Source organism: Rutilus rutilus, assembly GCF_951802725.1.
Source record: "Rutilus rutilus genome assembly, chromosome: 10".
Classification (NCBI taxonomy): domain Eukaryota; kingdom Metazoa; phylum Chordata; class Actinopteri; order Cypriniformes; family Leuciscidae; genus Rutilus; species Rutilus rutilus.
Genome location: NC_140215.1, coordinates 43,123,483 through 43,138,430, shown reverse-complemented (window position 1 = coordinate 43,138,430; position 14,948 = coordinate 43,123,483). Strand labels below are relative to the sequence as shown.

At 40.8% G+C, this 14,948-nt stretch overlaps 1 protein-coding gene across 2 annotated transcripts in view; it reads right to left on the bottom strand.

The window, feature by feature from the left end:
• Positions 1 to 1,796: 1,796 nt before the first annotated feature.
• LOC311298021 (stonustoxin subunit beta-like) overlaps positions 1,797 to 14,948 on the bottom strand; it is a 31,454-nt gene continuing 18,302 nt past the window's right edge. Inside the window, exons 5-8 of one of the 2 annotated variants that reach the window (XM_084420573.1) lie at positions 11,137 to 12,861; positions 2,865 to 2,903; positions 2,697 to 2,729; positions 1,797 to 2,481 (exon numbers count right to left, since the gene is read on the bottom strand). In XM_084420573.1, the coding sequence (XP_084276699.1) occupies positions 1,937 to 2,481; positions 2,697 to 2,729; positions 2,865 to 2,903; positions 11,137 to 12,861 (2,342 nt within the window). In that variant the 3' untranslated portion in view covers positions 1,797 to 1,936. The remainder of the gene's footprint in view (positions 2,482 to 2,696; positions 2,730 to 2,864; positions 2,904 to 11,136; positions 12,862 to 14,948) is intronic. The other variant, XM_084420574.1, reaches the window with a different exon arrangement.

Genomic DNA, 14,948 nt, shown 5'->3' with positions numbered 1-14,948 from the left:
TCGTCCAAAGGAGCATCATCAGGATCTTCTGTGGTTTTTAACCCTTAACTGGGAAGATCGATCCTCATGAACTTAAAGGGTTAGTTCACCCAAAAATGAAAATTCTGTCAGTAATTACTCACCCTCATGTTGTTCCAACCCCGTAAGACCTTCGTTCATCTTCGGAACACAAATTAAGATATTTTTTATTAAATCTGAGAGCTGGATCACTCCTCCATAGGCTTCTAAGGGACTGAAACTTGCTGGCCCAGAAAAGTTATTAAAGAGATCGTTAATATAGTCCAAGTGACTCCAGTGGCTCAATCTTAGTTTATCAAGCGACGAGAATACTTTTTGTGCGCAAAACCCCCCAAAAATAATGACTTTATGCCACTTTTCATTTCCTTCTCTCTGGGCCTCGAGTTAGTTCACGTAGTGTTTTAGCGCAGCGCATCTGTGTTGCACGTCACCACGTAGGCTCACTATTGGCCGGCGCCGGTCATGTGTGTGATGCGTGTGACGTGCAAAACAGACGCGCTATGCTAAAACACTACGTGAACTCACTCGAGGCCCAGAGAGAAGGGAATGAATAGTGGCGTAAAGTCGTTATTTATTTATTTGTTTTTTCGCACAAAAAGTATTCTCGTCGCTTTATAAACTTAAGATTGAGCCACTGGAGTCACTTGGACTATATTAACGATCTCTTTAATAACTTTTCTGGGCCAGCAAGTTTCAGTTCCTTAGAAGCCTATGGAGGAGTGATCCAGCTCTCAGATTTAATCAAAAATATCTTAATTTGTGTTCCGAAGATGAACGAAGGTCTGACGGGGTTGGAACAACATGAGGGTGAGTAATTACTGACAGAATTTTCATTTTTGGGTGAACTAACCCTTTAAAGCAGTGCTTTCCAGTATGAGAGAAGTTAGATTCCCAACAGGTGTGTTATTAAGACTTAGAACTGAACTTACAGGTGTAAACAGAGGTTTATGTGAGGAAACATTTCATCTTAAAGTGCAGTAAACATACAAATGAAAGGGGATTGATTTCTAATCCTAGAGCTGAGAATATCACAGCCGTCATCTATCATTCCCATTGATATAACGGCTGGTGTTTTAAAACTGAAGCTCAGCAAACATCAATCCTCAGACTGTCCTGTTGTGTACTTTTGTGAAGTTCAGAGTCGACTAGTGATGGGAGAAATGAAGCTTTTCAAAGCTCTGAATCAACTGAACAAAATGATTCAGTGTTTCGAATCGTTGGAATCGCCACACGCTGGTGACTCCTGCTGGTCAGAACAGTGGGAATGCAATAACTCAGGCCAAACTTGCACTAAAACAGCTTTTACAAACACATTGCAAATGTTTTATTGAAAGTAAACGATTCGAAACACTGAATAATTTTGTTCAGTTGATTCAGAGCTTTGAAAAGCTTCGTTTCTCCCATCACTTAATAATCCATCAGATGCAGTGAACTAAACATCTAATAAGATTAAATATCAGGTGTCTGTATAATATCTGTTTTTCATGGCAACGGTGTGTTATACTTAGCAGCGGTCTGTTATCAAGAAATAACACACCACATTCTACATTAGAATTCAACCAAGCCATGTAATAAAAACTGATAAAAATATAATAATGTCGCAGCGGCTTCAGTGCTTGAACCCATAAAATACACCTGGATTAAAATACGTTTAACAAATCCCACTTCTACATGATTTATAAATGATTGATGTGAATCTTCATCAACACAAACAGAGCTTGAGAAAAGCACAGATACACACCGTCACACACACTGATGTCTATATGAGGATTTATTACACACATTTATTCTGACATGATATTTCAGTGACAGAAGTTCAGCTGTGTTATTAATGTAATGAAGAGAAAATAAGAGACTCTGTAACATCTCACTGTTACTGATTTATCATGAAGCTCAAAGCATTATGGGTAGAATCTCTCTACAGTCTATTCTCACTCATCAACAGTTTCAGTGATGATCCAGAACTAACCCAAAACCCCGGATAGAGCGGCTGAGTGAATGTGGTCTTCTCTGTGTAGATGAGGCTCATAGTGTCTCCGCTGACGCTGTAGAAGGACAGAGTTCCTGCATTGTGATCCACATACACTCCTACTCTACGACTGGACACCACAGGGAGAGGAGTCGCTTTGCCATTGTGTAGGAATGAGTATCTGGAGGGAAAGCAGTACAAACTCCAGGACTGATCATTATATCCTAACAAACACTCGTAACCGTCTCCCTTCCTGCAGATGCTCTTATATGACACTGATACAGACACACCATCACCACCACTCCACTCAATCTCCCAGTAAGAGCGTCCACACACACTCTCTCTACACAACACCTGAGCATGACGATCAAATCTGTCTGGATGATCAGGATACGACTGAAGCTCTCTGAGAGTGTCAGTAATCACTCTGTTCTCCTCAGACAGACGGAGGCGTTTATGCACTGTGATCGGATCCAGAGTGAGCTGACGGGAATCTGATGGAGATAAAACACATCAGAATCAGGAATTATGAATCTGGTCTTTTAATGTCTCTGAACTCTTCATGTTCAGTATATCAGCAGTGTCTCAGTGCACTTTAATCATCATTCACATGATCAACTCTAAAACTCTTCTGTCATGTTTTCTTTCAGCTTCTACCGGAAGAACATGAACACACTCAGTGAGTTTCTCTGCTTGTTTTCTGACTTACATTGAAGGAACTCGCACCTGGTCTTGGGAACATCTGTGGAAATCAACAGACATGAAGAGTGTGATTATCATGTCGAGAGAAAGTGATCGTGCATCCATTGCTAACACATGCAGAAATCCTCCAACACAGAAGATATTTAGAGATGTCTCTGCTTGTTTTCTGACTTACATTGAAGGAACTCGCACCTGGTCTTGGGAACATCTGTGGCTGTGGAAATCAACAGAGATGAAGAGAGTGATTATCATGTCGAGAGAAAGTGATCCTGCATCCATTGCTAACACATGCAGAAATCCTCCAACACAGAAGATATTTAGAGATGTCTCTGCTGTTTACAGAGCCCAGATCCTGACACAACCACTGTTGAGGGTTTGATATTATTGACATGTCACCATATTTGATTTGGCTTCTGTAGACATGAACTGATCACAGATTTGATCCGAGGGAATATGGTTAATCATATTAATCATATACAAAGACTTGGATTAAAGCTCAACCTCCTTTTTATTCTTTTCAAAGAGACATCAATTGATCAATACATGTCTAATGCTCAATCATTTTAATCATTCTACTGCTTATTATGAGAATTTCTGTGAATACATGAAAGCCACATTTTAGGTCTAATTATTCAAATCATAAAAATGCATCATTGATGTTTGGTTTTAAATGCTGATATCACAAAATCATATCTCTTAAATTCTTAAAAATATATTGTTATCAGATATTCATTCAGCTTTTGGTATCAATAGAATCAGCAGTATTTAAATATGTGATTTTAACAGTAAATATCAAAAGTTTCCTTCATGTTCATAAATGCATTGTTGTCATAAATAGTGTCTACTTAAAGTCACAGAGTATGGGGATTTAATGTCAGATATCCTGGTTTTAATTATTGGCTTAAAGCACGTTCAACTCGTTCAAGTATTTGCAATAAGACAAACTGGCAACAGAGAATACGGTGAGTTGTGTTGTCTGTAATATTGCTGTCATGATGTGGTTAACGATCAAGATGGCGCCGCGGATGGCTGCCTCGGTGTGGAGCTCTCCAGTCATTGTGTTGTTTTTGTTCGTTTGTTCTGCGTTTAGTCATTCTTTTCCTATCAGTTTCACCAAAGACGAACTTCTGGACATTAGGAAACACACACCAGACAAGTTTTTTACAGATTTTGATTACTCAGACGTTTTACTGGACATTCTCGTTGGAGGCGCAGCGGTGTTGTTAAAACGCGCGGTCAGACGCAAACGCGGGAAGCGCGCCGGCGCGCTGGTTAAACTCCGCGAGCGCGGCCTCCGCACTGCACTACCCAGTATTCATCTTGCGAATCTCCGATCTCTTCCTAACAAAATGGACGAACTTCTTCTCCTCACCCGCACTAACAAGGATTTTTTAAACTCCGCTGCTCTGTGCTTCACTGAAACCTGGCTGAGTGAAGCCATACCGGACAACGCACTACATCTGCCGGGCTTCCAGCTGTTCCGAGCGGATCGCATCGCGGAACTAACGGGGAAAACGAGAGGTGGTGGATTGTGTTTCTACATTAACGAAAGTTGGTGTTCAGATGTAACAACACTGAAGAAGATGTGCTCTCCTAATTTAGAGGCGCATTTCATAAACTGTAAACCTTTCTACTCGCCGCGGGAGTTTTCCTCATTCATTCTCGCGAATGTTTACATTCCTCCAGACGCGTGTGTGAGCGCGGCGCTACAACAGCTGGCTGAACATATAGCTGAAATGGAACAAAGGTACCCAGACTCTCTTTTAATCATTCTTGGGGATTTTAACAAAGCAAATCTCTCCCGTGAACTGCAAAAATACAGACAGCATGTTACATGTCCTACCAGAGACAGTAATATATTGGACCACTGTTACACCACGATAAAGAATGCGTATCACTCCGTCCCACGGGCAGCTTTGGGGCTCTCTGATCACTGTTTGGTTCATCTTATACCGACCTACAGGCAGAAACTGAAATCAGCTAAACCTGTATTAAGGACTGTAAAAAGATGGACCAACGAAACAGAGCAGGATCTACAGGCCTGCTTCGATTGCACTGATTGGACTGTTTTTGAAGCTGCAGCCACCGATCTGGATGAGCTCACAGATACTGTAACATCATATATCAGTTTCTGTGAGGATACATGCATTCCTACCAGGACATTCTTATCATTCACTAATGATAAACCATGGTTTACTGGGAAACTCAAACAGCTTCGTCATGCCAAAGAGGATGCTTACAGAAGTGGGGATAAAATCTTGTATAACCAGGCCAGAAACAAACTGACAAAGGAGATCAGAGTTGCTAAAAGAAGCTACTCTGAAAAGCTGAAAAAACAGTTTTCAGCCAACGACCCGGCATCAGTCTGGAGAGGCCTGAGGAACATCACCAACTACAAGTCACCATCCCCCCCATCTGTGGAGAATCAACAACTGGCTGACACTCTCAATGCATTCTATTGCAGGTTTGAGAAGCCCAGACTCACACCTCACACCCGCCCTGATGTGCACTTCACACATCCACCATCACCTCCTGCAACCCCTCTCCTCCCCCCTTCTGCCATCCAACCTGAGCTTAAGGTCTGTGTGGAGGACGTGAGCAGAGTCTTCAAAAAACAGAAGACTAGGAAAGCTTCAGGCCCAGACGGCATCTCATCTGCTTGTCTAAAAGCCTGTGCTGACCAACTGGCCCCAGTCTTCACGCAGATCTTCAACAGATCATTGGAGCAGTGTGAAGTTCCCTGCTGCTTCAAACGCTCCACTATCATTCCGGTTCCCAAAAAAACTAAAATCACTGGACTTAATGACTACAGACCTGTCGCTCTCACGTCTGTGGTCATGAAGTCGTTTGAAAGACTGGTGTTGGCCTATCTGAAGGACATCACCGGACCCCTGATGGATCCCCTTCAGTTTGCTTACAGAGCAAACAGGTCTGTGGATGATGCAGTCAACATGGGACTGCACTATATCCTGCAACATCTTGACAGACCTGGGACTTATGCACGGATCTTATTTGTGGACTTCAGTTCGGCCTTCAATACCATCATCCCTGATCTTCTCACAGCCAAACTGACTCAGCTCTCCATGCCATCCACAATCTGTCAGTGGATCTCCAGCTTCCTGACGGACCGGCAGCAGCTAGTGAGACTGGGGAAACTCACATCCAGGACCCTCACCATCAGCACTGGTGCCCCTCAAGGGTGCGTTCTCTCCCCACTGCTCTTCTCCCTGTACACTAATGACTGCACTTCTAAAGACCCCTCTGTCAAGCTCCTGAAATTTGCAGACGACACCACTGTCATCGGTCTCATCCAAAATGGTGACGAGTCTGCTTACAGACTGGGGGTTGAACAGCTGGCTGTCTGGTGCAGTTATAACAACCTTGAGCTGAACACACTCAAAACAGTGGAGATGATCGTGGACTTCAGGAGAAACACCCCAGCACTCCCCCCTCTCACCATCATGAACAGCACTGTGGAAGCAGTGGAGTCATTCAGGTTCCTGGGCTCTACCATCTCCCAGGACCTGAAGTGGGCAAATCACATTGACTCCATTGTGAAAAAGGCCCAGCAGAGACTGTACTTCCTTCGCCAGCTGAAGAAGTTCAATCTGCCACAGGAGCTGCTGATCCAGTTCTACTCAGCCGTCATTGAGTCTGTTTTAAGCACTTCCATCACTGTCTGGTTTGGTTCAGCTACCAAATCGGACATCAGGAGACTACAACGGACAGTCCGGACTGCAGAGAGGATTATTGGTGCCCCCCTGCCAACCCTCCAGGACCTGTACTCTTCCAGAGTGAGGAAGAGAGCAGGTAAAATCATCACAGACTCCACTCACCCTGGACATCCCCTGTTTGAACTGTTACCGTCAGGACGGCGACACAGATCACTGGCCACAAGAACTTCCAGGCACAGGAACAGTTTCTTTCCACAGGCCATTTCCCTTCTGAACACTTAACATGCCCCCCAAAGCATATGCCTGTAAGTGCAATACTCCCACTGTCTAGTGCAATAAACTCAGGTGATATTTATATCTATATTATTCATACTACTCAAAATACTGTAAATATGTTTATAATCTGTAACATGCGCTAGACTCCCACTGTCTAGTGTAATATTCTCTAATTCAGGTGATATTTATATTTATATTATTCATACTACTCAAAATACTGTAAATATGTTCATAATCTGTAAATGTTTATTCAGACTAAACCCAACTGTGACCCTACTTTTTTACTTTTATACTATTTTTATTTATTTTTTATATATTTTCATTCTTAGAATTTGTATTACTATGTTCTTGTTGTATTTGTATTTGTATATGTGCACTGGAAGCTTCAGTACCAAGAAAAATTCCTTGTGGGTGCAAGCACACTTGGCAATAAAGCTCTTTCTGATTCTGATTCTGATTCTGATTCTAATTCATACAGTATATTAAGCTTTAATCTGCTAAAATATTGAATCTGTTCTCATCTTTCTCATTTTATCATTAAACAGCCTGGTCCCATTGTTAATATGTAGGTATTAATACGTCATTTTCAGAGACACTAAAATGTAAGTTTTTTTGTACATGTGGATAGATGCTAAAATGTATAATGTGGACGTATCTGCAACATTTAAACGTAGCATTATTACATTTTTACAGCTACAGAACGTCACATATTTACAAATCTTTCATAGCATAAAGATATCTGTATCATTTTCCTTTTACCTAAACATGCCCTTTTTATACAGAATTTAAACAGAATAAAACGTAATGAACAGAGATGTGGCGGAATTTGGAAAATTACAATTTTAGAAACAATATAGCATTAAAGGAGAACTTGGTAACTTTTTTAACGTAATAAAACTGTCTAGAAATCATTTGGATGGTTAAACAACCTGTTCTGGTGATATTGGTGACTTTCCCCGCTCCCCCCAGCGTTCCCAGGCGGAAAACCAACCTTGCAACTTGGGGACTACCGTCCCGGCAAGATAGAAATTGGAAGTCTCGTGAGAAGCGAGAACGAGAATGAGAACGAGCGCAAAACACAAATTGCTTTACAGCAATTCGACATAAACACACACGCATGTATGATGCATTACCAGATTACCCACCTCGGTAGACATAGCTCCACACGATACAGTTGGCTTGCTCCGATCAAAACAAACGCTCATGAGCAGCGGTAGAGAGGGGGAGGAGGGGCCGCAAGAGAGTTTTTTACGACCGTGTTGTGAAATATACGCCCTCCCACAGCTGTAGGGGGAGCTCGTGGGGGAAACATGCGACAACAAAAGGGAAAATCAGCGAAGAAGTGACTAGAGTTCGCTAGAGTTACCGAGTTCTCCTTTAAAAAGATGTTTTGACCCGTTGGATTTGGCCGCTACGCCTAACACATAACCATTACTTCAGACTACGTAACGTTATGAAGAAAAACATAACCGACAGACAAGTGTAATCACAATCATTTATTTATTGTGAAAATGTCAAAAGCGCCACCAAAAGTCGTTCATATGACGATGTGTGTCAGTCGCAGTATGGATTCTAAAGATTTGGATTACAGCAAGCGAATAAAATTGATGTCTTTTGTGAATTTCTGTTGTGTTTTTGGTGTTATACGCTCAGAGGGTTCGGTTAAGCACTAGTAGAAATGGTGGTGGGAGTTTCCGATTAGAGAAACTGGAGCAAGAGAGCAGAAGGGTTTTAGTAGGATTATTTCCTTTACAATTAACTTCTGCATGCTTTGCATTAATAATGATTATTATTAAAGAATATAGATAATGAGATTTGTATTTGTTAAATATATTATTTATATTAATCATAATCATTTTGTTTTCAGGGATGACTGAGGTCTTTCTACATTGGGCTTAAAGGATTAGTTCACTTTCAAAAAAATGTTTTGCTAATAATTTACTCACCCCGATGTCATCCAAGATATCCATGTCCATGACATCTTTGTTTTAATTTATTATTATTGTATTATTTTTTTTTTTTGTGACCTTTCCAACGTGATGACGTAATATGTGGCGCATCTCAGAGATGGTACAAGACCATCTATATATTGTATATATATATATATATATATATTTTTTTTTTTTGTGTGGAAAATGACCGCTAGATAAGACCCGTATTTCTCGACTGGGATCGTGTCGAGACTTTGAAGCTGCATTGAGACTGACATTTGAACCTTCAAACCGTTGGTTGCCATTGAAGTCCATTATATGAAGAAAAATCCTGGAATGTTTTCCTCAAAAACATTCATTTCTTTTCGACTGAAGAAAGAAAGACATGGATATCAGCAGAACATTTTTTTGAAAGTGAACTAATCCTTTAAGAGTCAACAAGAGTTTGTGTTTTAAGTTGATTATTTGTTTTTGTGTGTGTGTTTTGTTTATGATTGTTGTTGTTTATTTATTTATTTTATTTTTTATGTCAGCTATATCATCTGGTGCTCTTTGGTCTGTTTTAGTTAAATTTTCTGTTTTGATTTTTCTTTTTTAAATCACAGCTTCATCGGAATGGTACGAAACTTGGTGACTTTTATGGCATTTGGAATGTGAACACACAAAAAAAATGAGGGCATGGTTCCAGCAGGCTAAGTAGTCATAAAAATGTAGTTACACTTGTGCTCTTCGATCAAAAATGACTGACCATAGGAAATGAATGTGAAATTGACAAAAACACATTTGTACAATTTGTTCAATCTACAAATCGGCCACGATGCAGAAAAAGAGTGCTCAGCAATGAAGGGGTGAAACTCTAAAACATCAATAGTGCAAAACAGACACACCCACCCACACACACACACACACACACACACACACACACACACAGACTGTACAGACTGGTGTGACTGTAATAGAACAAATATGTAAAATGAAATCTATAATTCAACCACAATGCAGTAAAAAAGTGGACAGCAAGGAAGGAATTACATTCTAAAACATCAATAGTGCAAAACAGATCCACCCACGCACACACACACACACACACACACACACACACACACACACACACACACACACACACACACACACACAATTATACACACAAATGAACTGGTAGGGCTACTACCATACAGAAAAAATTAGCCAGAAGACTGAAATAAGAGGTTGGAATGAGATCAGATCCAGATGGATTAAGCTGTGATAAAGCATTCCTGTTTATTTTTGTTACATTTTTATTGAATTTTAATGTTATGTGTAACAAAATGTCTCTGTATTCAGGTTTGGCTGTAATTATAATAATGCAAAAACGTGTACACTTCAAATCAACATTAAAAAAAAGCATTATTTGAGAAATTTAAAAAAAAATAAAAAAAATAATTCAAATCCTCATCTTAAAAGTAAGTAATTTTGTCCAAAAACTACTAAAGAATTCACAAGCCTCTCCATAGAGAGCTATACAGGCATCTTGTGGTAACACCATAAAATGACAACAGATGGCGCTAATCTGCCTTCAAAAATTTATTTAAAAGGCCTAGTCTCTATACTGAAATACTGCATTAATTGAAAAAATATTTTAAACAATTTGAATTTGTTTTTAAATAATTTTCAATGGCAAAATGGACCATTATTATTGCATAAACATGAATAATTACCATGAAATCCTCTCAAAATACAATTTTACATTTTATAAATTTGACAAAATAAAACAATTTCAGGTGTCCGGTCACTTTTGACCGCGAAGAGAATAAGTGTGACTCCCAAATGAGGAGCACCAGAGGGTTTTAAATGTCCTATAGAAATGTACGTGTCACTTGTTCAAGGCTTTGTATTGTTTATTGTGAATGTCATATGATTAAGTATAGTAGCCTACATTAGACATCAAATACATAATATCTCCCAGTTTAAAACTAGATTAAAGACGCATCTCTTCAGCCAGGCATTCATATAATACTTTTAATCTTACAGTTAAATCCGACCTCTAGTTCATAAACGCCAGAGGAGAACTGGCCCCCGACTGAGCCTGGGTTCTCCCAAGGGTTTTTTTTCTCCATTAGGTCACCTGATGGAGTTTTTCGGTTCCTTGCCACTGTTGCCTTTGGCTTGCTCAGTTGGGGATATTTGGGGATATTTAATTTAATTTATCAATCAACAATACTATTGATCAGCATTACCAAACGTGGACTTTCCACTAGAAACACACATTGTTGTATTATTTTAATTTAATACTGTGAAGCTGCTTTGATACAATCTGTATTGTGAAAAGCGCTATATAAATAAACTTGACTTGACTTGACTTGTCTTAATATACTCTGCGTCTTTAAGGACTATTTAACATGAACAAAGGAAATAATACGTTCATACAGTCAAGTGGGAAACACTTTACAACATGTTACACATTTAATTATAGCCACACATGTTAGGAAATATGGTTGTCAATGCAAACATTGACTGTAGATGAAGCGAAATCTCTATATTTTTAAAAGATAAAGATTAATGCAAAAAAAGTGCATATAACACTTACCCGAAGACTGTATGGGGCCGATAGTGTCACTGGCTTCACTCACTCCCACTTTACCCACTATCCTGTAGCGGATCGAGTACTGCTTTCCAGACTCCAATCCAGTCAGAGTAAAGACTTCCTCAGCTGTGTTTATAATAATCCACTGTTCCTCAGCGCCAGAATCTGCTTTCACCGGCTGGTACTCCACTCTGAACTGCACAGTTTCTCCAGTTGGGGACTTCTGCAGTTTCAGGGTCACACCGCGCTCCAGGACCTTCATCACTTCTGGTGGAGGAGGCTTCGACACGGGCTGGAACTGTGTGTCCTTCAGCTTCCCTTTTTCATACAGATAGATAGAGGAGCCAGGACTGGAGGGATCGGAGATGGCAGAAATAATGAATCGATATCTCTTTTCATCTTTATTAGCCTCTGAAAAACTTCTGAAAAGAGATAAGTTCTCTCTTATCTTTGAGATGACATCAGGATCATTGAACCCCTTTCTGACAGATTCTAACATGCTAGAATTGTGTTTCATTCCCACATCAAGCTCTTTAAACTCATCAGATTCCAGAAACTTCTTCATGGCTGAAAGATACAGGTCTTCATACTTCAGAGATGTGAAGGTCAAGCACACCACAGCATCAATATCAGGATTAAAGAGGATGGTGTTGAGACTGTTTGAGTCTTCAGTTTTGATTCCCTCCAGCATCTTGGTGTGAGAACTTAAGAGGTTAACTTCAGCCTTTGCATGATCTAACCACTGGTTAAGCATGTCAGCATTAAATGGGGAGCTGTAGTGGATCTTCAGGATGTCTTCCAATGAATGTTGCTCCATCTCTCCTCCTCGTATAGCAGGCAAGACCTTGGCCACTTCTTTCAGGAGCACCGTTTCGTAAGTGCTAAGAGAGCCCTGAAATAAACGGAGCCTCTCGTTGATGTCTTTGAAAACATTTACCAATGTTTTTCTGGAGAGGTCGTTGCATGTCCTCTGTACTTCTCCCAGCCCCTCTATTATATCTTCAGTGTTGGAAACCAGATGTGTGGGGATTTCTCTCTCCAACTGAGCTGCTTTTGTATCCAGTAGAGAAAGAGGATAGAGCCAGACTTTTATTGGAACTGCATTCTGTGGATTCTCCTTCAGTATAGTGGGGAGCTTCTTGTACACATCGAGGGCCTCCATGTAAGTGGTGGGGTTCTGTCTAAGGTGGACGTCACCATAAAATGTGCAGGAGATATTCTCAGCCACTTTCTTTTGAGAATCTGTCATATCTACAGCTCCTTGTTCCTTAATGGAAAATTGAGGAATCTTCTTGACCATGATATTCAGTTCTCCCTCAATCTCCTGCTTTTCTTCCTCTTCTGAAAATGTCCGATCAAACACCATGACGGCCTGGGCTCCGTATAGTACATCTGTGACCACATGAGTGGCAGTTTTCTGGTCAAAGACCTGAGGGTAGGTGAACAGTCCCAACTGAGTCATAGTGAGCTGTTCGAATCTAGAGGTTTCACTGTAATACATTGTAACTCTGGACTGTTGGTTTGAGGATTTGGTGTCACGCAGGAACTTGGCAGATCCTCCCACCTCCACCAGCCCTGCCAAGAAACTGGCCTTCAGGGAAGCACTCACATCCAGGAGACTGGACTTACTAGAGAGAGAGTCAGAGCTACTGAACTTCAAATCTGTCCTGGACTGTGGACGGCTGTCCAAATGTTCACTCAATGATGTCTTATCCCACAGAGTGACACCTGAAATGAGAAATTACTTTTAAAGTTACTAGTGCAAAATGCCCATGCAAAATCTGTTTTTGTGTGTTTTTAGTAATTGTTGGTTTGGTGTGTTTGAGTGCTCATTGTTACAATTGCAAAGCAAAAGTTCAGTGACATTTTTATTTGTGCATGGTAGAAAGCAAATACTGATACTGACATAATGACATACAATAAATGTGGATAGTTGAACTACACGATTCAGGGAGCAGGCTACACAGTGAAATCCGAGAAAACGCTACTTAAGCTCCGCTGCTTTCTTCGACCCTCTCTGTCTCTGGTCCTGCACTGTGCTCACTCAGTGTGTGTTTGAGAGGGGGAGTGGCCACCTGTGCTCACTCAAGGCTTGTTCGACTTCATGCAGCTCTGCGCAGACCGATCGGCGGCTGACTTGAAGCAGTGCATGCCGGTTAGAAATTTTGTCCGACTTGATACAGCGCCAACGCCACGTGACTGTGACGTATGCCATCAAAGTACCGCAAGAGCGATTGGAGAGTAGCCGGAGAACTCAGCCAGCGCAGCTTCTCAAGAGCGGCTGCACTGGGCTGCACCCCAGCAAACACAGAACGTTGGCACAACGTAGCCAACCTTCTAACAACGTTTTAACAACATGGCCAAAAGGTTGCTATAACTACGTTGTGTGGTGAAGTTGTTACAGCGTTGTCACAATGTTGACATTAAACCATCGTTCAGGGCCATTGCTTAAGGTTGTGCCTAGGGTGTCTTGACAACCACTGGACTACATAATGTACTCGTCACTGCCCTGAAGCGGGAAAATCAGCCTTTTAAATTCCAACCACCTGTTGTTGGGCTCATTGTGTTCTCATTCATCATCGAGCAACGATACGTGAGTATTGCGTTTAGCCTACCTCACCTATCAAACACAACCTACAGCTTAAATTTCTAATGTGATTAATGAAGCATCGCTCGCACTGTTTAGTTTTTCCGCTATTTAGTCTCATTCGTTTCTTTGCTCCTCTGGATTTGTGGATATGTTTCCCGGTGACACCTGCTCGGCTACTGTCTGCCATACAGACCCGGTTTTGTTCATTAAATGTTCTGATCTGCCTTTGCTTTTCATGTTTTATTTATTATACTTAAAATAAATGTGTATTCGTTTATTTATTTCTTTTTTCACAAATGTATGACTTTTGGGAGTGCAATTTGACTATATGCAATTTTAATAAAGTTGAATTAACGAAACCCATCTGTCATTTTTACTCTTCAAGTGTAGGCTACACTTGTAGGTGTTGATAGCCCCATTAAATAATATAAGTTAGATAAACAATAAACGATAAAAAGTATATAATTATCTAACAAAATACACCATATAAAAATATTGTCAGAACGTCGTCTCTCAGTTGCTGAATGTCGCGCAACAACGTTGCTACAGCCCTGTCACGTCTTACAATTCTACATTGTTACAATGTTGCGAGCACGTATACAGCGACGTTGCCATAGCAGAAATGCAACGTGCCAGAGACGTTGCCACAACGTAAATGTGTTTGCTGGGACAAGGGCTGATGACGACACAGCTGTTCCACGATTGGCCGGATTCACCGCATGACAACAATCACGTGTGTTTCGTGTTTATTCGAACACCTTTAGTTCCTCTAAAGCTCACAAATCAGTTTTTTATAACAGTAAACACTCTTTTCATGTAGTTGTCATGTTATATTGTGTCATGTTTATCAAATTAAAACTGATTAAAAAACGTAGACTCCACTTCATTGACAGTAACTTATGTTGAACTTTATTCTTGTTCAAACAGACACTGTATGAAGCAGTACATAAAGTATTGAATTAAAATGTCTGAAACATCTGTGTATTATTTGGCAAATATTGCATTTATTTCACTTCAGCTGTGGTAAAGTATGCAAACACCACATGAGCGGTCACTACTACAGGAACCAGAAAGTGTCCGACTTCCAAGTCTCCGTTTGCAGCTCCTCCCGCCTGCACGCGGCTACTCTCGCCGATCGCTTACATCCAGCCACAACCGATGTCCAACACACCTATTGTGTCAGTGTGAGAGGGGGAGTGGCCAGCTGTGCTCACTCAGTGTCAGT